This window comes from Platichthys flesus, chromosome 15 (assembly GCF_949316205.1).
Source record: "Platichthys flesus chromosome 15, fPlaFle2.1, whole genome shotgun sequence".
In the NCBI taxonomy this organism is placed as follows: Eukaryota; Metazoa; Chordata; class Actinopteri; order Pleuronectiformes; family Pleuronectidae; genus Platichthys; species Platichthys flesus.
The window spans coordinates 16,162,515-16,189,034 of NC_084959.1; the positions used below are offsets into that span (position 1 = coordinate 16,162,515).

The 26,520-nt window shown below is 40.1% G+C and overlaps 2 protein-coding genes across 7 annotated transcripts in view; one reads left to right on the plus strand and one right to left on the minus strand.

The window, feature by feature from the left end:
• Positions 1-132: 132 nt before the first annotated feature.
• Positions 133-20,591, plus strand: thoc2 (THO complex 2). 2 transcript variants are annotated; one of them, XM_062406298.1, is made up of 39 exons: positions 133-235; positions 2,519-2,574; positions 2,961-3,052; positions 3,277-3,328; positions 3,465-3,535; positions 3,926-4,047; positions 4,161-4,294; positions 4,590-4,750; positions 4,910-5,002; positions 5,224-5,379; positions 5,647-5,819; positions 6,003-6,198; positions 6,341-6,379; positions 6,505-6,635; positions 7,304-7,405; positions 7,965-8,049; positions 8,585-8,678; positions 8,798-8,878; positions 8,998-9,094; positions 9,328-9,445; positions 9,566-9,745; positions 9,864-10,028; positions 10,321-10,596; positions 10,780-10,921; positions 11,190-11,347; positions 11,731-11,859; positions 11,968-12,099; positions 12,196-12,380; positions 12,804-12,979; positions 13,282-13,384; positions 13,496-13,881; positions 14,351-14,409; positions 15,878-15,913; positions 17,686-17,817; positions 17,999-18,065; positions 18,154-18,296; positions 18,509-18,585; positions 19,658-19,704; positions 19,793-20,591. In XM_062406298.1, the coding sequence occupies exons 1-38, from the start codon at positions 171-173 to the stop codon at positions 19,683-19,685; spliced, it is 4,692 nt and encodes a 1,563-aa protein (XP_062262282.1). In that variant the 5' UTR covers positions 133-170; the 3' UTR covers positions 19,686-19,704; positions 19,793-20,591. The 2 variants fall into 2 exon arrangements, with proteins under 2 accessions (XP_062262282.1, XP_062262283.1); XM_062406299.1 differs by having other exon boundaries at positions 139-235; positions 19,796-20,591.
• Positions 20,592-22,481: 1,890 nt separating this feature from the next.
• Positions 22,482-26,520, minus strand: part of LOC133969675 (glutamate receptor 3) — a 67,599-nt gene continuing 63,560 nt past the window's right edge. The window contains exons 14-16 of one of the 5 annotated variants that reach the window (XM_062406302.1): positions 26,223-26,337; positions 24,772-25,020; positions 22,482-23,966 (exon numbers count right to left, since the gene is read on the minus strand). In XM_062406302.1, the coding sequence (XP_062262286.1) occupies positions 24,775-25,020; positions 26,223-26,337 (361 nt within the window). In that variant the 3' untranslated portion in view covers positions 22,482-23,966; positions 24,772-24,774. Of the gene's footprint in view, positions 23,967-24,771; positions 26,338-26,520 lie in introns of those variants that run through there. The other 4 variants (XM_062406300.1, XR_009924235.1, XM_062406303.1 and 1 more) reach the window with 4 other exon arrangements.

Consider the following 26,520-nt stretch of genomic DNA (forward strand, 5'->3'; position numbering starts at 1 on the left):
AAGTGGATCCCCAGCAGCACCTCTCAGAACACTGAGTTCTCTGCTAACAAAGCCTTCAGACCTGCACTTTCCCACCATGCAGCGCTCAGCTAGCAGTTAGCAGCGGCTAGCTACCACATTTGACCCTGTGCGCCTTGATGAGCTAGACATCCGGGCTGTGTGTATGGAAGATGGCGACACTTATCCTCCCTGGTGAATGGTTCAAAAACTGGGAAAAAACTGGGAAACACGAGTTGTGAGTACACATGTGTTTCAACCCCGTGTCGGGAGACTACAGGGATGTAACGGTTGCTGCGTTTCGGTTTATAAAAATTGCGTAGCAGGCAGAGAAGCTGGAGGCCAGTCTGTCAAGTGTGTGCCCCGGCTAACGTTAGCAAGATAACAAAAACAGCTCAAGAGGCTTTGCTACCCCTCGCTGACGAAGCTGTTTAATACGAACCAAGAAGAGCACACCGTTAGAATTTGATAGTGAATACATTGGATTTACGCCGTTCGATTAAATGGAACGCTCGTTAATCTTTTACCGGCTAACGTTAGCTGCGCGCTAGCAATCTGGCTAGCTTGCGCTCTACCTGGACCCTTCGTTAAATTGTAAACACGATGGCTAGCAAAGCTAAGCTAGTTAGCATTGTTGTAGCTACACCCTTGTGCCCCACTATTTAGCCAATAACTTGTAAAGAATGTGCTAAAGTTCAAGCACGTATCTAAAGCTATCTATTAGCAGATAACCAAGGAGTAGATAAAGAAGAAACCAGTTATCCAGCGTTTTGTTATGCTAACAGTGGCGATGATCAAGTGGAGGGAAACGATTAATCTGTACATAATGTTATAGAAAGTTAGCTGTAAAGCTAGCTTCGTGGTTTATATGTGGCTTTGGGTGCCTTGGTAAACGTTATACCGCATTGGCGGGGATGCATGAAAATACGATTGATACATAACATTGTTTAGTTGGATACATGTCTTCTCTTAATAATTCAAGTATTGCGGTTGATGAAATGTGTAGAACGTCCAGCTAACGCTATTCGTTGTAAACTAACGTTAACTTGCGCTGGGTATTTATGTTATCCATCTTTTAAAGCTTTATTGCGATACGTGGATCTGCGCCATATCCGCCATCAACTTTCATATCACAGCGTCAGATCCTCTAATCGTGACAGCTGCACAGAAGCTTATTTTAACATCTGCAAATCAAGGTTGAGGACATGCTGGCGCTGCTAGCTTAAGCACTGTTAAAAGGCAAATCGTCGCTGTAATACGACTGTGATTCATTTTCTAGCCCGCCATCATCATGTACAGTCAGAGACACAATGGACTCATCCACGTTCCGAGATGCTGTTAGTGGTCGTGGGCCTCGCATGTTTAAGAAAGGCCTTCAGTGAGATGTTCTAAGTCAAACTACTTAGACCATAGTCCTGCATGCTATGCTTTTCACTGTAGCTGACGGCACCTTTACAGAAAAATGCTTCAAATAGTTGCAACTTGTAAATATGGCTCCTAATAAATATGCTGATATGTGTTTAAATTCAGTATTCGTCATGTTTCTGACGCTGGGACAGATCTCCTGTGCAGAACAGAAACATACCTGTAATGTCCACTCAATCCAGAATCCACATGAAGTGTTAAAGGATGACAGTGTGTCTGCTCAGCTCACTGGTAAATCTTCCAGCATGAGGGTCAACTTTAAAGGAGGTTTTTCATTCAACCCTGCAGACTTTCTATAACCTCAGGGGTGCAATTGCATCTCTGCGTTAAGCTAATCAAATGCATCACATTATTGTAAGGTAGCCACTATATTACAGGTCAAATACTCTACACTACATTTTCATGGATGTTTGGATCTGTCCATGCCTGGCGTCCATACATCATGCTTGTGAAGCAGTGGGATTAATCACAGTCAGAGATGTGAAGGGGCCAGTCAACATCATGTCAATGTCGACCTTGTTTATGTTGTCCTTGGGCTCCTGACAAGCATTCAGTTTGGCACTTTTCAGCAACTCTGAAGGACCATCACATGTTTAGTAACTCGCAAAGTGTGCCTTGCACCATTAACGCTAAATGGCCCTTATCACAACCATTAGGCTGATTGAGGATATATAATTGAATTTGTGCCACTGTAATTTAATGTGTTTAGGTGTGCTTTAAGAGATGATGAGGTGACACAGTTTCTGAACCTTCCTCCTTTTCTCTTTCTCAATACTACCTCTCCAAAACCAGTTGCTCTGAGGAAACATCCATATGGAAAGCATTTCCATTTACTTTTGGAATATGTTTCCAAATGTCTAATTTTGTTTGGGATATTGTTAATAAGGATGGTGTTGGCATGTGTATGATCAAGACTTTATGAGAATCTTAGGGTGCAGTTTATTGCAACTTGTAAAGCCACTGTGTTTACATCGTTTTTAGGGGAGGGAATAAATGACAAAAGTATTTTATATGTCAAACAGAGGCAGTTATAGAGATGATTACTTTTATGTAGGTGTAGGTTAACTGATCAGGAATGTCCTTCTTTGTTTTATAGTGTACAACTCTGCAAAGAACTTACAGAGAAAACAGATCATGGAGTTGAGGTTAGAGGTAAGTGAAATGATCTAATTTCTACTATACATTCATCTTTTTGGTTGTCTGTTGATGTATGTAAGCTTAGACAAATGCAGCTCTCATGAGCTTTGTGTACATTTCTATCCCCAGCACACTATCCATTTAACTGAATAATTTGTAATTCATCCACAATATATTGTTTGTGTTTGTGACGGATGGAAATTATTACAAATAAAAATGTGCGAATGTAAAAACAAGTGGAGAAATATTGCTTCTCACTCTGACCTATCCATTTAATTGTAAGGCTTTAACTGTTTTTCCTAAAAAGAAGTGTGAACATGGTAAGGTACTATTCTGTCACGCTTTTCCTGTTAGTTCAGTTTTGGTTAATTTTGTCTTGTCTTGTCTGTTTACCCCTGCAGACATACAGGCCGCCTTATATGAGCTCTGCTGGCAAGTTGTACAGGGGAACCTTAAGTTGGATCTCGTCACCAGCGTCCTTGGGGACATGATGGTAAATTTGCTTTTTTTTTGTTTACTTGATAGCTACACTTAAAGAAGTATCTGCTCCTGTATATTATAAATACACACAGCCATGGCTTGGTCTAGTTTTAGACATTTTATTCCCCATGTTCATTCTATTATTGCAGGAGTCTGCACAGAAAATTCACTACCATATTCCTGGCAATTAATAGTTTAGAGTATTGTCTTATGTTATGCTCCTGTTTTTTCTTTCAGGAACTCCGCGATGACATGCCATCAATTTTAGCAGATGTGTTCAGTATACTAGGTAAATCTTGTTTTTTGAAAATATATCTCATTAAAAGTAATTTAAAGATGTGTGCTATGTAATAGTTTAATGGATTTTTTACTTTTTAATAGACTTTCTATACTTAAAGACTAACTTTTAATTGTATTTTATACAGATTTAGAAACAGGAGCACTGGAAGAAAAAATCAAGCGTGATCATTACACACAACTGGTTGGAGCATGTTTGGTAAGAAGATTTTATCTCTTTAACCAAAACGTTTGATTTTTGAATGACTTTCAGGCTAAAAGTTAATTTAAAAGATTAAGAAATTGCCACAATATGAGATCCTTAAATCATTTTGTATTTGTAATGTCACTTCTGACAAGGATGTTATGTTTACTCCCACTTGTCTTTGTTTGCTATTAAATAGAGTCCAGGTTTAACAACAACAGTTATCCTTTTAATTGCCACATTTCCAACTTAGAAATATACTAATTTCCATTGTCCTTGTGATACATATATACGAATTTCAAGTACCCCTCCTATTGATGTCATAGATATATTATTGATCGTGATACCTGGGTCTGTAACAAGCAGCTCAAACAAAATAACTGACTTGTAAATTCTCTCTTTCAGTTTTTTGTTCCAGAGCCTATCTTGAAAGAGAGACTGGATCCAGAAACCCTTGAATCTCTTGGACTTATAAAACAAGCCCTTCAGTTCAATCAGAAGATTGTAAAAATCAAAACTAAACTATTGTAAGTAGAGCGCACAGTTAAAGAGATGTAGACAACTTTAAATATGCTGGGAACACTCATTATGCTTCATAATACGTATTAAATATTTGCTAAACCTTTTACTTCCTTCTCAGTTACAAGCAACAGAAGTTCAACTTGCTAAGGGAGGAGAATGAGGGCTATGCCAAACTCATCACTGAGCTTGGCCAAGACCTTTCCGGCAACATCACAAGCCATCTTGTTCTGGAGAGCATCAAGTCCCTCATAGGTACAAAACAAATCTTGTTTCAGGTTCACTGCCTTGAACATTTGGTTATTGTGTCTTGGCTTCGGTCTTGTGGTGTGTTTTAGGGGATTGTTGATAATGGAGTTATTACTACCTTATTTCACTGCAACTTGTGCCAGAACCTGCATTAAATTGACTGGGTCACCTTTTATTGCAGTGCTGCTGTTGTTAATTATACAATGTCTGGCCCCTGTATATTACAGAAAGTCTGTCATATACCTGCTTAGTTCCACTTGTGTTCTGTTGCCTAACCCTCCTCTTTTTCTTCTGCTGTCAGGATGTTTCAACTTGGATCCTAATCGTGTATTGGACATAATCCTTGAGGTGTACGAGAGTCGATCTGACCAAGATGAGTTCTTCTTGTCTCTCATCAAGTCCTACATGTGTGAGCCACTCACCCTTTGCCACATCCTGGGATTTAAGTTCAAATTCTACCAGGTGAGAACATTGATATTGGGTAATTAAACCCAGGATGGGTCTTGCAGTATAAACAAATCCAGAAACAAAATATATTTTTATGCTTGAGCCTACTTTGTCCCTCATATTTGATTTTCTTTTGACTAACTGTATTTATTCATTCCTTGTGTCTCTCCTCAGGAGCCCAATGAGGAAACCCCCACGTCACTTTACCACATCGCTGCTGCTCTGCTTCACCACAACCTGATAGAGCTGGAAGATATTTATGTACATGTAAGTAAACGTAGTTAAGTTATCAAATGTCAAGATATACATATTATGGAATATCAATTCTGAAGACCTGAAATAAGGACTCTAATCATACCATGATGAATATGTTTACTGAATTATATAACCAAACCGTTGGGTCACAGTGTTTTTATCCTAAACGTGAAATTTCCTGGAGTACAATTTGTTCCCAGTCTGAATTCTTGGATTTTGTTGCCTCCTTCCAGCTTATGCCACAAGATGCCACCATCATAGAGGAACACAAACGGGATATCACAGAGGCCAAGCAGGTTGCTCGCAAGCTGGTCATGGTTGTGTTGCCCTCAGAGAAGAATGAAGACAAAGAAAAGGAGAAAGAGAAAGATGAGGAGAAGAACGAGAAGGTATGGATTGTTGAGTTAGCTTCACAATGTCTGAGATGCCCGTTCATTATTTACTTCGAATAACTGCAGTATGTTTTCAGCCTTCCACAGACGATAATGCAATATTAATATGAACGATTTAAAAAATGTATCACATTGGAGTTTGACAACAGCTGTGCTCAGTATTTGTTGACTGTTGAGCTCTATCTGCCTTTTATCAAATGTCACTAAACTATGATATATAAAATATTTACACACACTCGGTTCTACTCTTTTCTGTGCCCACAGCCACCCGATAACCAGAAGCTTGGTCTATTGGAAGCGCTGCTAAGAATTGGAGACTGGCAACACGCCCAGAGTATTATGGACCAGATGCCTTCCTTCTATGCTTCGTCTCACAAGGCCATTGCACTGGCTCTCTGCCAACTTGTGCACCTGACTGTGGAACCTCTTTACAAAAGGTGCAGATTTTTTTCCACTTGATTGTTTCACTTACTGCCCCTTCATGTGTGGTCTGACCAGAAAAAGCATGCATTAACTTCAATTACACATTTGACCTGCTGATACCAACATGTCAAGTTAAAAATAAAGAAATAATTCTGGTACAAAACAAAGGCTCTGACACATTGGTCTGTTCGTGACAGGGCTGGTATCCCAAAAGGTTCAAAGGCACGAGCAGTGCATCCACTGAGGAGCAAGCGCGCACCACGGCCTGCAGAGATTTTTGAGGACCTACGCAGGGACACATTCAGCATGCTCTGCTACCTCGGCCCTCACCTCTCCCACGACCCCATCCTCTTCGCCAAGATAGTGCGTCTGGGCAAGGGCTTCATGAAAGAGGTACCAAACTGTAACCATTACATGAACCCACAGTGTTTCCCCTGGGATTGCTTTCCCCACAGAAGTAGGGGAAACCCTGTCCCAAGTGCAAAACAGCCTACATCTGACATGATAATCATTTCTTTTGTCCTTTGCTTCCCAGTACCAAAGTGACAGCAAGACTGAAGTCAAAGACAAAATGGTATATATAAAAACTGAATTTTATGATGCTGCTTTTGGTTAATATTTCAATGATTCTGCTCTTTTTCTTTAAATGATTTTTCAGTTTATCTCTAACTTACTCGTGTTATATTTTGCATTTTGCAGGACACACTACTTAGTTGTTTCCTGAGCATTGCAGACCAGGTGCTTCTCCCTTCGCTCTCCCTCATGGAGTGTAATGCTTGCATGTCTGAGGAGCTGTGGGGCCTCTTCAAATTGTTTCCCTACCGGCACAGGTGAGATACTCTCACACTCACTTCATGCAGCACTCTGTAGTTGAATAATTGAATAGTAAACCCTTCGGCAGGGTGCCAGGATGGTGTTAACTACTGAGCATGAAAATAGTAGAACACGCAATCAGATTCGGTTAAAACTTCCTTCTCAATTCAAAGTGATTTTCCTGTGTTATTTTTTCAAACCTTTATTTCTACAGAGCAACACAAGGATTTTAATTTTTAGAGCCTTGTTTGAATATTTTGAAACATTGTTGACATTGCAGCGACACCCCATCTTCCCAATGGATTTATTTAACCTTTAGTTGTTTGTCATTTTGTTGCAGCTAAAAATGCAGTTTCCTTAGTTGCTGAAAATATTAGCACTTATTTTTAAGTAATCTCATAGCTTGATATTTTCCCCCAAAAACTAATCTAGTCAGAAGTTCCTTAAAAAACAGATACAAGGAGACATTTAAAATAATTAAGGTTACGTAGCTTTAAACTGTATTTATATTTGAAGTCCATTTAAATAATATGGTTCACATTCATAGGAATATTATGAATATATTGAATTTAGAATAAAAAGTGACGTATCAAGCAGAGAATTAACCTTCTGCTATCCGACAACCAGTATACCATACTTAATAAACGTGTGTTTAATGTTGGTTTCTCTATTTATATTCCCTCAGGTATCGTTTATATGGACAATGGAAGAATGAGACGTATACCGGTCATCCTCTCTTGGTTAAAGTCAAAGCGCAGACTGTGGAAAGGGCCAAATACATCATGAAGTAGGTCACTTTACAAAACCAGTGTATTGTTACTGTGCAATCACTCGTCTATCTTCACCTGTGGTTGAAAAATAATGCATCTCAAGCAGTATTTGTGTCTTTGAATAGTCCCTGTTATATGTGTTACAGAGAGTGGAGTGTTTCTAATCTTGGACAATAAAATAGCCTTGACACACCACATTATCATGAGGGATTCATTGCTATCAGGATATTATGGTCATATTACTGCTGCTTTTTTACAGAAGCATTTATTTCATTTGCTATTTCAAAGGAACAGGTCCATTAAATGAGTTACATTTTTTTCTTCAGTTTTATATATGACTTTAAAAGTGGAAAAATTACCTTTTTGGGATAATTAAAAAAATAATTAGGTTGCACATTTTGTATGTGGAAATGTAATAATCATCACTGAGTGGAATGGACTAGTTTCTGTTGTAAAAGCAATCAGACGTGCGCTGTGATGCCTGAAGCGGTGACAGTCTTTGCTTACAGCACTGTTTGCAGCGTCTTGTGTTTTAATCATCCGCTTCCTGTCTTTTGCTTCCCCCCCCCTCCACAGGCGGTTGACCAAAGAGAATGTGAAACAGTCTGGAAGGCAGATTGGCAAGCTGAGCCATAGCAATCCCACCATCCTTTTTGATTATGTAAGTCTATTTGATTGCAGTTCAATTTATTTAACTTATTTTGAATTCTGTCAACAAATTACAAAAAAACAGTTGATTCGAGATTTCTACAGTAACTAAATATATTCCCGTCGCAATCGCTTGCATCTCGTGCTCTGCTTACAAATAATGCATTTATGAATCTAAGTAAAAGCCATTTCGTAAAAGCTGGGTAATGATGAATGTGTTCCTGCTGCACTTACAAAACCATTAAATTTGTACAAACAAAATTAAAGACTTTTTTTACATACAGTAGCTGGAGGATGTGTCATTTAGCCTTGTCTGCATTTTTACACATCTCTGCCTCCTACTTCTCAAAAATTTTACAACATGAGTTCCTCAAATAACGTTCCCTACTTTATATAAGGTCACACATATACTACAAAGATGTTCTCAGCAGTTTTGTTAGGTCACATTGCGGAGATATGGAGGTGACATCAGGTTCAGGTATAATCTGCTGTAAATCCTCTGTAGTTGATGATGATGATGATAGATCCCCTCTTCTGTTGTTTCGCAGATGCTGTCTCAGATCCAGTGGTACGACAACCTTATTGTTCCAGTGGTGGACTCACTGAAATACCTCACATCCCTCAACTATGATGTCTTGGCCTGTATCCTACACTGCCGTGTGTGTGGGTGTGTCGGTGGGTGGGTGGGTGGGTAGGTGTCGCAATGGGTTTTAGGCAAAGTGGGGCTTTTTTTCTGTCATTCCACTTAACTCTGTCTTCAGATTGTATAATTGAGGCTCTTGCCAATCCCGAGAAAGAGAAGATGAAGCATGACGACACTACCATCTCCTCATGGCTTCAGAGTATGTTTTCACACCTCGCCGGCGTCATACTGTACCGCAGTCGCATCAGAAAAAGAGGGACCTTTATTGATTTGTTTTCATGAGTATCAAAATATTATTCTTTCCTCTTTTTATCCAAGGTCTGGCAAGTCTTTGTGGAGCTGTGTTCAGAAAATACCCAATTGAGTTGGCTGGTCTCCTTCAGTATGTCACCAATCAGCTGAAAGCAGGAAAAAGGTACATGATCCAAGATTATGATAGGGAAACAACAAGGGATGACTGGTTTGCAGGATGTGCTGAGTTCAAGCTCTGCTGGAGTTTTATTCTTTGTCACTGGTTAACCTTGCCTCTAATTACATTACAGCCTCCCCATAAGTCAAAGCAGGAGGTTTTTTCCCTGTGAAATTTTACTCGATGCATTAATACAATTTATTTTGACAAGCAGATGCATGTCCCTTCTCCCCCTGCAGTTTTGACTTGCTCATCCTGAAAGAGGTGGTCCAGAAAATGGCTGGCATTGAGATCACAGATGAGATGACCTCAGAGCAGCTAGAGGCCATGACCGGAGGGGAACAACTCAAAGCAGAGGTAAAGATTCAAGTACAGTTGTTATTCCCTAATGTAGACCTGCCAGCGTGATGATTACCTGTACCAGTGATGTATTCAAGCTCACCTCCATGTCATTGTGGATGTGATTTTTGACAACAGGGCGGCTACTTCGGCCAGATCAGGAACACAAAGAAGTCCTCACAGCGTCTGAAGGATGCGCTACTGGACCATGAACTGGCCCTACCACTGTGTCTGTTAATGGCCCAGCAGCGGAATGGTGTGGTTTTCTTAGAAGGTGGAGAAAAACACCTTAAACTTGTTGGCCATCTCTATGACCAGGTATAAACCTTCTCTTATTTTATGAATTTAACCAGTTTCTTGTTTCTAGCAGTTAAATCTAAAACATAATTATTTAAGTCTATTTTTGCTGCTCAGTAAATGAATTGTCTTCCTGCAGTGTCATGACACATTGCTGCAGTTTGGTGGCTTTCTGGCCTCCAACCTCAGCACAGAGGATTACATCAAGCGGGTTCCCTCGATTGACATCCTCTGTAACCAGTTCCACACTCCGCATGATGCTGCCTTCTTCTTGTCTCGGCCAATGTACGCCCATCAGATTTTGGTGAGTTGGCTGCTCTTTCAGACTGTCAATGCATCACATCACATTCCTGTTATTGAGGGAGATTCTAGATGTTATTAACACAATTATCATGTGTAGATTTTTCTAAGATTATTAAATGCAAGTTTGATCTTTTTAAGAGTGACCTCTGTTGTTAGGGTGGGGGGAGATGATTTACAAAAGATATCGTGGATAAATTGTATTTATTTTTATCTATGGAAAAGCCCTGTACCCAAATCCACAGTTATTTATCACTAAGAAAACATTTATTTAACTAAATTCCTTCTGCTCACAGTCAAAGTATGACGAGCTGAAGAAAGGGGAGAAAGGCAACCGGCAGCAGCAGAAGGTTCACAAATACGTGGCAGCCTGTGAACAGGTGATGACACCAGTGCACGAGGCTGTGGTGTCGCTTCATCCTTCCAGGGTGTGGGATGACCTCCGCCCTCAGTTTTATGCCACCTTCTGGTCCCTCACCATGTATGATCTGGCTGTGCCTCACGCCGCATATGAACGTGAGGTCAACAAGCTCAAGGTCCAGATTAAAGCCATTGAAGAGAATCCAGAGATTGTGAGTACCTGTTCCACAAGTATCAACATATAATCCCCAATTTGCATTTTACTCGAAACCAACTCGTAATTCAAGGATTGTTGTTGTTGCAGAGATTTAAAACCCATAATAATCACTATCAGTGCTGCATAGGTCTCTGTATATATGTGGTTTGAATATTGCTGTGGTTTCCTTCTGACATAGGCCATGAATAAGAAAAAGAAGGAGAAGGAACGCTGCACTGCCCTGCAGGAGAAACTGCAGGAGGAGGAGAAGAAGCAGCTGGAACACGTCCAAAGGGTTTTACACCGTCTAAAACTGGAGAAAGACAACTGGTTGTTTGCCAGTGAGTTTTCTAATGTTAATGCCTGTGACACTAATGATGCATTTTAGACTGCATGTGTTCATTCTTTCGCCTTTTTCAGTTGATGTTTAATGTTCATGGTAGTATTCAGTCAATTTTAGATGCAGTTTTAACAAGACTAGTAATGTAGTTTAGGGGGACATCCAATAAAAGCTGATCAAAACTTGACTATGATCAAAGCATAATATTGGAGGTTATCTAATGTTTGTTGGTCTGTCTTACTAACACAACTTAAAATGCTTCCTGACAGAATCCACAAAGAATGAGACCATTACAAAGTTCCTGCAGCTCTGTCTGTTCCCGCGCTGCATCTTCTCTTCCATCGACGCTGTGTACTGCGCCCGCTTCGTCGAGCTCGTCCACCAGCAGAAAACGCCCAACTTCTGCACCCTTCTCTGCTATGACAGGGTAAGACACTCAGAAACAACATACTGAACACACTCTGGTCTTAATGCATTTATGATGATGGCTTTTAATATCTTAACTGCAGTCTTCTTATATCTATAAAGTGTTTTATGAGAAGAGGAATAAACATGTACATTTTCATCAAATTAGCAGAAATAGTAGCAGCATTAGAATAAAACTAAAGAAGAAATTCAAGAGGTTCAACACCCACTTGGGTGCCCCGACAATTTAAAGCTTGAAAGGAACATTTCACAACTGTTGGTTTTGAAGGCCACTGTTGTAAATCTCAATGTGAGAGACCACGATTTAGTGCAGCTCTCGGATACTGGCAACAATCACACAGACTTAGTAGCTTTTTCTAACCACTACATTGTGTCACTCTGCAGGTTTTCTCTGCCATTATTTACACTGTGGCCAGCTGTACAGAGAACGAGTCTCACCGCTACGGCCGCTTCCTCTGCTGCATGCTGGAGACGGTGACCCGTTGGCACAGCGATCGTGCAATCTATGAGAAGGTATCCACTTCAACCGGCTCTACACATGCAAAATATGTTCATATGTTGGGTTTACAGATGTATGATGTAAAGTGGTTATTAATGTCTCCTCTCATTGTGTGGTCATAGGATTGCGTGAATTTCCCTGGCTTCCTGACCATCTTCAGAGCCACCGGCTTTGATGGAGGGAACAAAGCAGATCAGCTTGATTATGAGAACTTCAGGCATGTGGTGCACAAATGGCACTACATGCTGACTAAAGTGAGCTGCATTTCCTTTAATATTGTTTGTCTGTTTAATTAAGCCAAGTGGTTGTGCATGTATCTATAATCACTTTCTCTGTTTCTGTTACTTAAGGCGTCAGTTCACTGCCTGGAGACGGGAGATTACACACACATCCGTAACATTCTCATCGTGCTCACCAAGATCCTGCCCTGCTATCCCAAAGTCCTGAACCTGGGCCAAGCGCTCGAGTGCCGTGTCCAGAAGATCTGCCTTGAGGAGAAGGACAAGAGGCCAGACCTCTATGCCTTAGCAATGGGGTAACACAGCATTGTGTGCTGTTCAGCTCTCCGTGGAGCATACAGTGAATTTATATTTGTGAAATGTCATAAAAACAGGGAAGCATGGGAGATTAAAACACAAGTGTGCTTCCTTTGAGTTTCTAGATATATTTGAGTGTTTATTGATTTAGTTGTTCAGTACACAATGTTTTTCAGCTCTAATTCGATATAGGGAACTTTTATGTCTGAACTTAAGCATGGACGCTAGTATCTGTTGATCAGTCTTCGCTTGTGTTACTTTATAGCTGCGTAAACTTGGGTTTGTTTTTGCAGGAAAATTCCATGTTTTAGCTCACAAATACCTTTTTTTTTTTTCTTCTCTCTGAGAGTTTTTTAATGCTGTGTGACAAACTTTGGAGGTTTTTGTGTCTGCCTTGTGCAAACCCTTTATGGTTCTTACAGTTATTCAGGTCGGTTGAAAGGCCAGAAGGTGCACATGGTCCCTGAGAATGAGTTTCATCATAAGGAGCAGCCAGCGCGCAGTGCCACCCTTGGCAGTCAGCAGAACGGGCCCGGCAGCACAGGCAAGCCCACCACCAGCACAAACAAGACAGACGAGGGGGCATCAGAGGATGGTGGTGAGTGATGAAACATGACTGATTCAAATGCTGTGCTTCTTAATTTCTTCACAAATTCTTTGCGTTGGCAATTAAACATGCAGTGAAATCAGGCTGCCATTTTATGTGTAATATTGTGTCTGAGTAAGTTTAGATCTGTTTATAAGATTGCACTGGTTGGAAGTCATAAAACATCAACATGTATGCATCAGCATGTATAGTTTATGTTGTTATTGTTAGCATTTGCTTTGATTTTAACATTGCTCCAAATTCAAATTCATAAATCCTGGGCTCATATAGTTCTTTTTTTTTTTTTTATGCAGAACGGGGAAAGGATAAATCCAGTGCGACAACAAAGCCAGTGAACAAAGCAAACAGTGCAGTGGCCAAAGTGACCACCAGCAATGGGAACGGTGCCCTCATTAGGTAGGTTCTTCAAGAGCTGCTATGACACTAATATGCTAAGTCAAAGCTATTATGAACAGTAGAATCTTGTATGAAACCATTTTTTAACTGAAAATGTCCATCCTTTTGCAGCACCAAAGCCGTTAAAGAGCGGGATGACAAAGAGAAGAGCGTGAAAGAGAAAAAAGAGAAAAAGGAGAAGACACCAGGCAGCACTCCTGAGACAAAGGCTGAGAACCGACGGGAGAAGCAGAGAGACGAGAGAGCGGGAAAGGAGGAGCGGCCGGCACGTGAGGGTAAGGAGAAGACCCCCAAGACTGACAGGGAGAAAGTGAAGGTCGAGGAGAAGAGCAGCAAAGATGACAAGGCCAAAGCCGGCAACGGGGAGCCCATTGAGCCGTCCAGGGAGCGCGATGCCATCAAGGAGTCCAAGAGCAAGGAGAAAGGAGACAGAAGCACTGTGGCGGGGTCCCTCAAGTCACCAGTTCTCAGATCAGAATCGGCCGAGTCTGAGAGGGGTAAGCATCATCTCTGGCTGCCCTCTTATTCAACTGTGTTCTCTGCACAGCTCATAAAATGCAGTTTAAACTTAAACACCCCATACGACAGATTTTACATTATTGGATCACATTGTTCTATTTAGGTGCCTAATGTGGTTATTAATTTTACATTCACATTTTTGTCACAAAACCCTACAAGAAACAAAAAGGACAGAAAGAAAATATGATATGAAGACAGATACAAAATTATAAATGAAGCATCTACTTTATATTATCTTGAAGTGAAAATTAAGAAGAAACTATAGATACCAATGAAATAAGGTAATTAATTGAGATTTATTTCACTTTTCTTTCATTGGTGTCTTGAACCATTTTCTTGATGTCAAGAAAATGGTTACAGGAAGTTGTGCTCTTTCCAATATAATTATTTTCCAGTGTAGAAAAGATAGAAAGTGGCTGATCAAATTCACTCTTATTGTTTTCACAGAACACAAAAGACGAAAGCTCGACACTCACTCTTCTCCATCCCACTCCTCGTCTGTTAAGGTTAGTATGGCTTGAGGAAGGCTGTGCCCGTTTCTTCTCTATCTGCCGGAGCGTTCCCTGCCGTTGCACATTCCAGCAGCCCTGAAGATCACCAAGGAGAGTTGTCGTACATGCAGGCGTGGCACCTGGAAATCCTGGCCAAATCAAAGGGATTTGGAAATCATTCCATGGACAATAGCATAATACTTTGCAGAATTGGGAGAAAAACCCTCAAAGACTTAGCCAAAGAATATTGTAAATATTGAGTATTTTCATATTGAAATAGTTATCTATTTTCGTATTTATGAAAGCAGTCAGTGTGCCTTGGAAAGAATTTTTTTTAAGCACCTCTATATTCCTCGTGGATTTTTTGCTTTTTTGAGAATAATATTCACCTGAAGTTAAATGGCTTACCCAATCCAGAGCTTTCGCCTGCTCCAATGGCTATGTTTTTTTTTTTATAACATCGAAAGAAGTGTTCTACCACATCAAATGGCGCCCAAGATGTTCCCCTGTTTTTGCGACCTGAGAAGAAACCCTGCTTGAAGTGATGTTATTTCGTTTGGCCCTCGTCGTGCCTGGATCCAGCGCCGAGTCCAATGGCATCAAGCAGAATTGCCTGTCTGCTCCGGCTGAGTCATCGGTCCCTCTTCTATCTACGTTTGTTAAACCAACCTGCATGCAGTCTTACACTACATGAAGCGTATCCAGTCTGTCCTGCTGGCTTCTACAACGCGAACACCACAGCTACCGACCATCGGCATCCGTCGTACTACCTCCTGGCAACCATTCAGTGGGGAATCAGAGCCACCAGCGACCGAGATCATCGGAGAAAATGAATGTCACAGTTTTGAATCAGCCAAAAATGCAGAAGAAAATAAGCCTTCCACTACAAAGAGAGGGAAAGAGTGGGCGAAGCCTGAATCGTCTGGAGCATTGCCCACACCACTGGAAGCTTGTGATAGGTCTTAATTTTACCCTTCGCCAGAGAAATAGGCTCCATGTGTCTTATCCATTCCACAACTGTAAGTGACAGCAACAGTTACCTATGTAGGGATGCAGTCAAGCACATAAGAACTGAGTGATTTGTCTAACACACACAGGCAGACACACATCCAGTTAATACAGAACTTGCACTTTAGATGTATTGAATATCAGCTGCACTGTAGAACTTTTATATTATGCTGCCTGAATGTGCAGACATGTCTGTAGTAATATGACTTAGCAGTTATTTCATATATGCTCAGGGTATTTCTATTTCTAGAATTGACATTCCAGATGTTGAGCCTATGAACCCTCGTATGTAATAACCTTGTCAAAGCCTTAGTCCTTGAAGGTCAGAGGTCAAGGGCGAAGTATGATGATGGTCCGGCCTGCCCCGACTCCCAGTCCCCCCCACCCCTTCTTCCAACTATCTACTGCTGTCTGAAAAACTCCTCCCAACCCCACCCCCTCCCAGCTCATCTGTCATCTCCATTCATCCCTACAGGACAATAGCAACGAACCCAAGGAGACCACATCCAAGGTTTGAACAAACTCTGCTACTCGCTCCTTTTCTCACATTGTCTGTTTTTCTTTGTTCGGGTGAAGGAATTTGAACTTCTACGTATTCTCACACTGAATTGATTCATGTCCTGTCATGATTCAAGTCCATTTGGAGGCAGCAGAATAAGCTGAAAAACATCTGACATATTATAAGTCGTTGAGGTAAACAGTTGCCTGTACATCCAGCAGACACTCAGCAATTCACATGGAGCCATGTTTCTGACAAGCGTAAGGCTAATTTGAGTGTCTGTTTTGATTCCCTCCAGTTCATTATCTGTAAGATGCTCCAGCTAGTCCATACCTTTGTCTGCGGTTTGTTGCTGTCCAGGTAGTGTACAGTAACAGTCTTCCTGTGGCTGTAAACCAGATTGAAATGAGTGACGTGTGATGTAAAAACAACAACACGTTAAAAATGGGCAAAATGTTCCATAAACCTGAGGAGCACTGCAGCCGTGTGATTATTCTCTGGTCGTCAGTATGAACGACCCTGTCACAATAAACAATAATTTTATCTTTTGTTAGTATAAATACTAAGTTGTGCAGCTTTGAGGTTTTCAATTTAAATGGTCCAATACTTTAATATAGTATCAGTCACTGGAAAACACTTATTACAGCCAGATGGGACCCAAATTGAATCTGAGGAAAACCCATAAGGTGTCAAATAAACACCAAACACGATTACAGTGATTCAATGTTGTGACAAACAAAACCTGGAGAGTTTTGTTTGTCACTACATTAAATCACTGTGATGATCATTTTCGTTAAAGACACAAATGAAAAGAAAAGTGAAATAAATCTCAATTAAATTACCTTATTTCATTGGTTTCTATAGTTTCTTAATTTTCACTTCAAGATAATATAAAGTAGATGCTTCATTTATAATTTTGTATCTGTCTTCCTATCATCTTTTCTTTCTGTTAATCCTTTTTGTTTCTTGTACTGTTTTGTGACAAAAATGTCAAATGTAAATAAGCAAATGTGTTGCACTGAATGCCCTCTGGTATGAAGACCATCAGTAACTAGATGTCATGTGCTGAGGTCCATATTTACATAAATCACTATATATCACTTATTGGCACATCAACACTTGCAGACAGATGTTTGTAAACCCTGCATGATGGCACTCCATGTTAAGACCCCCCTATACAATATTTTAAAGCAGTATACAAACATTTAATAAATGGTCCATCACACTCTTAACTAATAAACTAACTAAAGTAGTGCCTTGACACCTAAGTCATTGTTCCTCTTATTTTCAACTTGAGCCTTAGGGTGTAGTTTCAGCTTGACACTAAGTGATATTACTTGCTTCCACTGGGAGCTAACATTATCCAATTGATGGAATTTAATCAAAGCAAGTAGTGGAAATTTAAGCTTTTTAGAATTGTACAGTTTGTTTAGGCTGGTTATAGAGCTGTGCTTCCTATGACTTAAATATATGTAGGAATCCACCCAGTTTTTATCAATGACTAATGTCGGATCGATTTATACTTGTTACAAGACTCTGTGATTGATCAACAGTAATACTTTAACGAATTTTCTACAACTTCCTTATTAGTCCCACTAATGGATATAGATTTATGGATCCAATTATCAGGCATTGTGGGATTGTCACAGGGATTGTGAGGAAATAGCCAAGAAAAATGTCAGTTGGCTGTCCAACCTTGTTTTTGTATGTTGTGTTATTTACTTGTAACACAATAACATAATATTAACAATAGCATCATTCCATGCATAAACCCTCCTTTGCAGCATCACATCAGCTACAATTCAGTTACCCGGTCCAAGAGCAGAGAGAGGGAGACGGAGAAGAAAGACTCAGAGAACGCACAGGGCCGATCCAAAGAGAAGAAGGAAGAAAAGGATCGGAAAGAAAGGAAACGAGTCAGTATTTTACAAGACCTCTGCACTTTGTCAAATGGGTTTTTGGAAAAGGTCATCCATGTGAATTTATTGAAATCTCCTATATACACCTTGGTCCAAAGGCAGCCTGTTTGTAGTAGTATAATGATAAAGTGAATCGTCAAGATATATATTAACACGTGGATTGTCATTTTTCTTTTAGGACAATATTGTCAATGACCACGACACAAGCCTAGAATCCAAACGTAGAAAGGACGAGAATGGAACCAGTAAGTTTGATCTTGCAAAATCTGACGTAGCCATTAACTTGGTAATGTACGATGCAGTAACTGCAGCAACAAAATCTTTCCCTCCCAGATTCCTCTAAAACCAGAAAGAGCACCAGTCCCTCGTGTGACTCGCCGCTTTCTGCTGAAAAAGAGAAGAGCAAAAGATCCAAATCTTCCAGCAAAGAGAAGGCAGACTCTGGGAAACCTGAGCGAACGTCCGGAGGAAAAAAGGTCAGCTCAGCTCATCAATGCACCACTGCCACACTCTCCCCTTCATTAACTTTTAATACTCTCACCTCTCAATCAAAGAGCTCTGACACTTCTACTAGCATATTCATTGATTCACCATTGACTGGTACATTAATATTGTTCAATAATCCCATCTTATTTCCATTACCACTTACGTGCTTCAATTCATACTTGTTTCTGTTCACGTGCTCCAGGAGTCCAGACACGACAAAGAGAAATCTGAGAAGAAAGAGAAGAGGGACAGCAGTGGAGCAAAGGAAGAGAAAAAGCAATATCCTTAAACAAAGAGGAACACCTCAATGAAAAATCAGTTTTATCTGTATTTTTAAGTGTGAATATTTTAATATTAAAAGTTGCTGAATATTTCTACTTAGCTGTTGTTTTCTGCCACATTGAATCACTAAAGTTACCTGGGATCACCTGCTTTGTTCGCATGTTTGGTCATCGCTGGCTGAGTGCGCTTCTTTTGAAAAGATATTCTTACGTATCATTGTTTCAAAGTGTTCAGTAACGTTCAGCTGCTCGCAGTTCTTAATAGTTTACATTATTGCACTATGACATACGACTGATTTTTTCTGATCTGTTGTTGTCACTAAACACACTCAGATGCAATAACTATTTAATTCTGGTTAAGACTCCTGTAAACATATTGCAAATATTCCTTCTCCATCTCAAACACTCCCGGAGCTCAATCGGCTATCGTGTGATGTCAAATTAGCGTCTTAGGATGATGGATAATATTTAGGGGCTACAGGTGTCTTCACTGGTTCCCTGAGCCAAGACTCCATCCTCCGTTTGCCGTACACTGTTTACAGTCTAGGTGTTATAGGTCCAGCAGGCATTTTGGCTACTCTATGAACAGCTATGTGAACATGAATGTTGGTAAATGAAAAATCAGATAGCTGATGTATTTCGGTCTGTTGCTCTCCACACGGACAGCCTAACTGCTGGCAACCGAAGCCTACTCAAACGTGAAACAGAAACCAGCAGGCGTCAGTTCCCCCAAAACGTTGTATAGATCCTGCATATTCACAGGCAGAATCTGTTTATAGAGATTCAAATGTATTTGATTGTCTAATTTGAACATTTAGCTGCTTGTTTCTGTCTTCAACAACCATCATTTCAAAAAGGCCTTCTGGATTATTATTGATATTTTTGTTGTTTCCTGTAATGGGAAAGTTCCTTGTTGCACCTTATTGGTTAACAAGACACCCTTTTGATACGAAGTTGCACGGAAGCTGAAAGACTCGACTGTTTAATGCCCAACAGTTTTTTGTCAATAAATCCGCAGTTGTCAGCATTTAAGTTTTTGATTAATTCACATTTTCCCTTAACAATCCCACTCATAAATCCTCTGACAAGCACAGATAATGTGCACTAGTCAGTGAAGGTAAGATGCTTTCAGATTCTTGGCAAACAGCTCTTGATAGGACAATGTATGCTCAGTGTTTGATGCACTTTCTCTCTCTGATCCGCAGCAGAACTGGAGAAGCTGTGCTTTTATCTGCTCTGCCATCTGTACCGTGTCGTTAACTTTTCTTTTTCTGTGGACTCCCCTCCCGAGTGTCGCTAGCTGTAGTCACTTCAACTCCACTCGTTATTTTTCCACTTACACAGTGAATCTGCTGCAGTTTATCTTTTTCCGTTTTTGTTATTCAGTACGGGCACAATGTGCTGCTCTTTACACAATGTTATTGTTATTCTAATTGGAACCAGTTGTTACTGACTTGTCTGGGAAGGATCTGGTCATGATTCAAAAATGGTATGCGTGAACATTTGTATTTTTTTGTACGTTGTCAGGCTTGGCGTTTTGCTCGTCTAATTGGAGTCAACTTGCTTTCCATACTCACTTACCTCATATCCTTTTGAGATAATTAGATACTTATATTTATTTATCTCCACCTTTTAATCCAAGTAAGACAGTAGGCACAAGTGATAAATTCTACAAAGGACCAGTTTGTATATTATGTACAATAATAAAGAGGGTAACATGAAGTTCACATCATGTTAGTTCTTTTTCTTTTTTTTTTTGATGTCCCTTTCAGTCCTTTGTGATTTTGTGTTATCAGGTTTTTACATAATTTATAAAAATGCCTGTTCAACCTTCAAATGTAGAGTTGTAAAGAAAAAAACCCCTGACAAAACGCATTCTGTACTCCAAATGCAACTGTTTAAAAATGACTTTTGGAGATTTTATCTGCTGTACTCAATGAGTGTTAGCGTTTTTTTTAAAGACAAAAACCAATAAATAATAGTTTTCCTAGTGTGTCACTTTCACATTGTCTCTTACGCTCATTTCCTCCTCCACCAACATGAAACTCATGAAACAGAGAGTAACTCCCTCAGCGGCTGTAGAGACCGATTCTTACAGGTTGTACCTTAGATTCGGCTGAATGATAGAAACTCACTGAAATACATTTAGATCAGGGGTTTTCAACTAGGGGTCCGCGGCCCCCTGGTGGTCCGCGACGGCATTGCAGGAGGTCCGCGAAATTCGCTTTGATATTTCAACACATTTCCAGAATCCTCTTGAATATCGTGAAAAATATTTCTAAAATAATATAAAGGTGATGAGGTGAACCTTGAAACCGGCTTGGGTCTAGAAACTGCCAGTTTTCTCCTGTGAATGTGTGTTAAAGGTAGATGTAAAAGAGCGGGTTAGCTGGGTAGAAAGACTCTCAGGAGGTCTTGGAGATGTAGTTGTGTGATGGGAATATTTATTTTCCCAAAAGAAGGCCCAAAAGGGCAGAATTAATAATGAAAATATTAAATCAAACAAAAGAGTGAAAAACAAATACTTTGTAATAAGAAAAATAAATTGGCATAATAGCCAAAACAATTAATTGCAATAACAGTCAACTTTACCACGTTCGCTGGTTGAGAAACAATTTCTTAGGAGAGCTCTGGACACACACACACAGAAGTACTACTCCTGCAGTAGGTGGGATTTGCTGCTGCTGATCATGAGGTTAAATTTAAGTAGGCCTCAATTGTTTGTGTGATATTGTATGATTATCATTTGTGAAATATTCTGTATTACTCTTTCATCTTCCCTATTCAGTTGTAGCCCCAGTTTATGTTGATTGTTATTGGTCACCGTTACTTTAACATTCTCTCAACATGTCAGCTACATGTATGTCCATTTAACTCTTGAACGTTATATATTGACGTACATATGGTTCTGAGATGCAGTACAACTCCAAACGGCATTTTAATTTTGTTTTCAATTCTTTAGCACGGAAAATCCACTTGTTTTGTTGTTTTTTACAAATTTTTGTAGATTTGTTTGAGTTTTTTTTAATAAACCCGACATGGAAAACCAAATGTTAAAACTTCCTTCTATCCACATGCATGCACGCACGCACACACACACACACGTAGGCACGCGCTTAGGCACATCAGTGGGCCGCGGATCACTTTCTAGTCAGAGTGGTGGTCCCTGGGACAAAACCAATTGAAAACCCCTGATGTAGATGAGTCACTGACCCGGTGTCACTCATAACCAGAATGCTTTATTTTCTACGTCAAATCCTAAACTCTTGTGTTTAAACTGTTAAGTTACATTCAGCTCCTTGTCACATGCTAAAATGATGCAGCACTAACTGAATTTTATCTATCTGCATCTTGATCTATAAAATCACAGAAATGCTTCTGGGGAGAAAAACTTACTTCCAGTTCATTTCAAGGGATTGCAGAATCAATACCATTTTGGTCACTGACCTATATGTATAGTTTGTTTATGGAGTAGCATTTTTGTTGATCGTATATGTTATGATAAAGTTTTATTTGAGTTTAAATGGATCTGTCTTTTATCCAGTTGAAACTAGACTAAATAAACTCATAACTGTCTCCCCTACAGTTTATACCAGATCAAGTTCTTTCCATAATGTTTTCTAAAATTACTATGAAATTATGGGACCTGCAGAATTAATACACTTCAAAGTCAACTTTTCCCCCTCATATCTGGAAACATTTTTGCAACTATAAAAGAAAAAGTGTTTAAATGTGTGAACTATTGCTTAAAATTAAGTTAGTTATTACATTAGGTTCTATTTCCTCTTAATCCTTAAACAAAATAGCCTGTAGGTTCTCTTGTTCAACATTCACACTGAGTTTATGTAGATGTTCTTTCTACTTGGAAAGGAAAAAAGACGTGAGTGCACATGATGAATATAAACCTGCTTTTATTAAGGAAATGTAATAAAATCCTTTGTACATGTCCTCTCCACAGAGGTTCACTGTGTCCACACATGCAACTCTCATGGCTGAGGTACTGTTACAAATGAACTGGAGAAACTAAAAACCAAAGTGGAACTAACGTCGTCAGCAGACAATAAACCAGGGTCCGTTCTGGAGTTTGCAATTCGGCGAAAAACGTCTCACCAAATTCACATGCACTTTATCTGGGAAGAAAAAGGATGAGAAAGTCTGAGATACTAAACGAATGTAGGCGAACATGGTTTGTAGTGTTTTTTTTCTGCTTTTTTTCCCTTCAGTTTTATAAAAAATTCACTTATACAAACAGACAAATGTTTCATTCATAGCTCTCTCCTCAATGTACAGTTCACCAGCTCTCCTGCTGCATATGGACGCGGACAGCTCATCACAACCAAAGAAGCCGTTGTGTGTTATCGTAGACCAGGAAGATCCACAGCTGCAGACGGTGCATTTACACGAGAGCAGCTTCTAAGTGTGGTGTACAAAGTGTAAACCTTAAGCCCAGTCAAACCATTGTGAATATGATCTTACATCAAAAAGGGGGGGGGGGCACCTACGTCTAAAGGATTATTTCTAATTCCTCTGAATTTAAAAGTATGGAACAAGTGATTAAAAGCCGACCTCATGTCAATAAAAAACCGTCCCACTGCAAACGTGTGGCAGTTAAAACAAATGCAGTCTCAGCACGTTGATTCAAAACAAGCGTCTAAGTGAAAACAGAGTCGTACGTTTCAGGCTTCCACAGTAACACCACCTAAGATGACCACTACTTTCATATTATTGATATTTTCTGCATGAAAACTGGGGCGAAATGTCGTCTGGTTTATTGGTAACTATCCTTATCGATTGATGCTTGTCTTAAATATTATGACACTGAAAATAGTCTTATAGTAAAACAAGAAAATGACTTTACTTCACTAAATATAACATTTATCCAACTCAAGATTTCACCACAAAATATGTCAGCAAAGGATTCCAGTGACTCAATAAGTACTCCAGGATGTTTTGATTGCAATTCATGGCTTTTTTTTCTTCTTCTACTTCGTCTTCTTCTTCTTCAAAATAGAAAAAATTACAACAGTTCGTCTAATTGTCATTTGAAGCAAGGGTTTGCCCAACGTCCACAGATTTCTTTTTTGTTTGTTTTCAAGTGAATTCAATTTTAATTGCATTGCCATGACGCCGAAATGCTCCATAAGGCACTACAAGAGGCAACTTCCATGTTTCCAGAAGCAAAGAGTCCTGTTGCGTCATTGCCCTCTGTTAGTGTGACGGGTCTCACGACCCCAAAATGAGCACTTGTTAACTTGTAGGCTTTGTCCAAGCTGATGAGAAGGAAGGCTGCTGCTCCCGGGATGCCAGCCGCGAGGTGTCGGGGTCACACAGAGGCTGTTTCCATCCAGATGCACCAGTGGGAATCGACACGTTTAATCTCTGCAAAGTCAAGACATGATGTGCAAAGGACAAATATGAGATGCAGGAAAAAAACCTTCAGCTGTCACCACGACTCTAAATCCCCCTCTTGAACTGGTCAAAGAGCTCAACCACACTAACCCACTAACGTCTGCGATGGGAATGGATGCAATGGGCATTCACTCCTGGGTCAAATGACTTTGAACAACATAAAGGTTTTATCAGCTCCAACTAGCTATGAGTTTTTGGTGCGTCTGGGAAATTATATTAAGTCGGTAATTGGGGCGTAAAGGAGGAGGTACCAATCAGATATTTGACAGCACATTTGACAGGTAGAGACAGAATTCAATACTAACCTCCATCATGGAATGTATCATACACGTTTTTGTTTTTTTTTATGAGAAAGACAATCATGAGTTAATCAGACATACATTGAAGACACACAGGAGATTAAATCATGGGTTCACTCAACGTGACAAACAGACAATTCATGATGTACATGTTGATCATTCACTCATTCGTACCAATGACTGTAAACGAAAGCTCCCTGAAACGGAAACCAAAACACTCGATCGCCCCCTGGTGGCCGGCTGAGCTGTAGGTTTTAAACCCTACCTCCTCCATGTTACTGAATGAGACATGGACCAAACTAATGAGTCATGTCAAGTACAACTTTCCTGAACATGGTTCTCACATCGGGTTGATGTTCCTAATACATTTGGTGGAAGTTGCCCCAGCTGAAATCGGATGTCCTGCATCTTTACACACAGTCATTCATCAAGGCATACGACATGTCAGAGACTTTCAGGTCAACAAAACGACTCACCGTCTAGATTTTAACACTCTCTGTCCCGTACACGTTGTAGCCTTCACGGTACGTGGCAAAATTCTGGGTGTTTGCCGGAGGGGCTGGCTTAAAGTTCTGGGCGTTCTTTGCCAGCTTCAGTCTTTTGGTTTCTTGCCGAGACTTATAGCAGAACTCTATCAAAGCCACAGTCATAGCCAGGCCAAGCCCTCCTACCAGAATATAGAAGACTCCTGCCACGTTGCTCAGGCTTAGTGCACTTGTCTTGTCCTGGGGGAGGTAAAGACCACCATTAAGACATTTTTCAAAGCTGACTTGAGGCTGACCTCAAACAAACATCTACACCCACACTAACATAAATCCTAAATGTACATTCTGCTGCACTACGGCTACACAGGAACTCTGAGGAGATAATTGTGTCTCCTGAGGTGTAGTTGCTAAATTGAACCAATAGGTGTGATAAAACCCTAAATGTGTCTAATTCCTCCTCATGGTTGATTTCCACTCTAAAGAGCTGGTAAGGTGAATGTAGAGAGAGAGAGCTGCTATCTACGCTGCTTCATGGTCTCTTTACGAGACCACCTCTAAAGGAAGGCGGTCGTGGTCGTACAGGTCTACACATTAAACCCTCAGTCACTATCTCACTGTAGCTGCTTCAACGTCAACACACTGCATATGTACAATCAAAGTGGCAAAGCTGTGGTGGGGCGAATTGAACCATTTTGCTGCTATTAAAAGCCAAACAGTAATATTGAAATTCATTTATGTGAGTTTTACCATTTGCATCCGGGCCCTGAGGGATATTTCACAGGCCGTCAGCCAGTAACATCTACACTTGACGTCTAAAAAAGCTCATCATGTGGCGGCTAAACTTATTTAAAATGGACTGAAGATGTAAGAAAGAAAGTTCCTCACTCTGACACTCCACCTATGAGACATGACTATTAAATGCCATCGCACCACTTTGTGCTCAGATGGTATTTAAAGGTCAGTTGGGTCTGTGTCAGAATGAGGACACCTTCGGGGAAAACACGGCCAGTCATGTCCGAGATAACATGCGCTGTTTGCATACAAATGAATAAGAACACCAATAAACTAAATTTCAATAGAGGTTCGGAAGACTAAATAGCAGTATAATGGTTTCAATTCTATGGGTTTTTTTCAAATTGGATGGTATGGAGTCAAAATAAAATATTGTGTGATCATGCTATTTTTTTTACAAATCTTAGAATCGTCTGCATACGACAGTAACATGTTGATGCAATGAATCATGATCAGAGTGTGAATAAACTCATTCGACTATGTGTGGAGCGGCTCTAGTTGTTAATGTCTCGCTCACTCAGGTGTTCAGAAACTATATCATGTCGTGGTTCACATGTCTGACACAATGTTTATGCTTTGGATGTTTGCATATGAACAGTTGGGTCAAAATGCATTTGGCAATCAGTGTAAAAAGACCTGCAGCGACTGACCTTACTTCCAGAGTCCTTGGTTCCACATTCACCCTTATCGTACCACCATTTGTTTTTCAGCTTGTCTAAGATGCCTTGTTCACTGAGTTTCAATACTGCAAGGTTTACAGGAGTTCTTCACGTGGGAAATAACATAAATAACATTTTATTATGTTATTTTATGTTATTCAACTTTTTTAAAACTACTTTATACTGTGCAAAGCGATAGAGTAGGGTCCTGGCCAACACATCACAGATAGCAAGCAATACTACAGTATGTAAATAAATAGATAGATATAGATATAAATATATGAGCTTT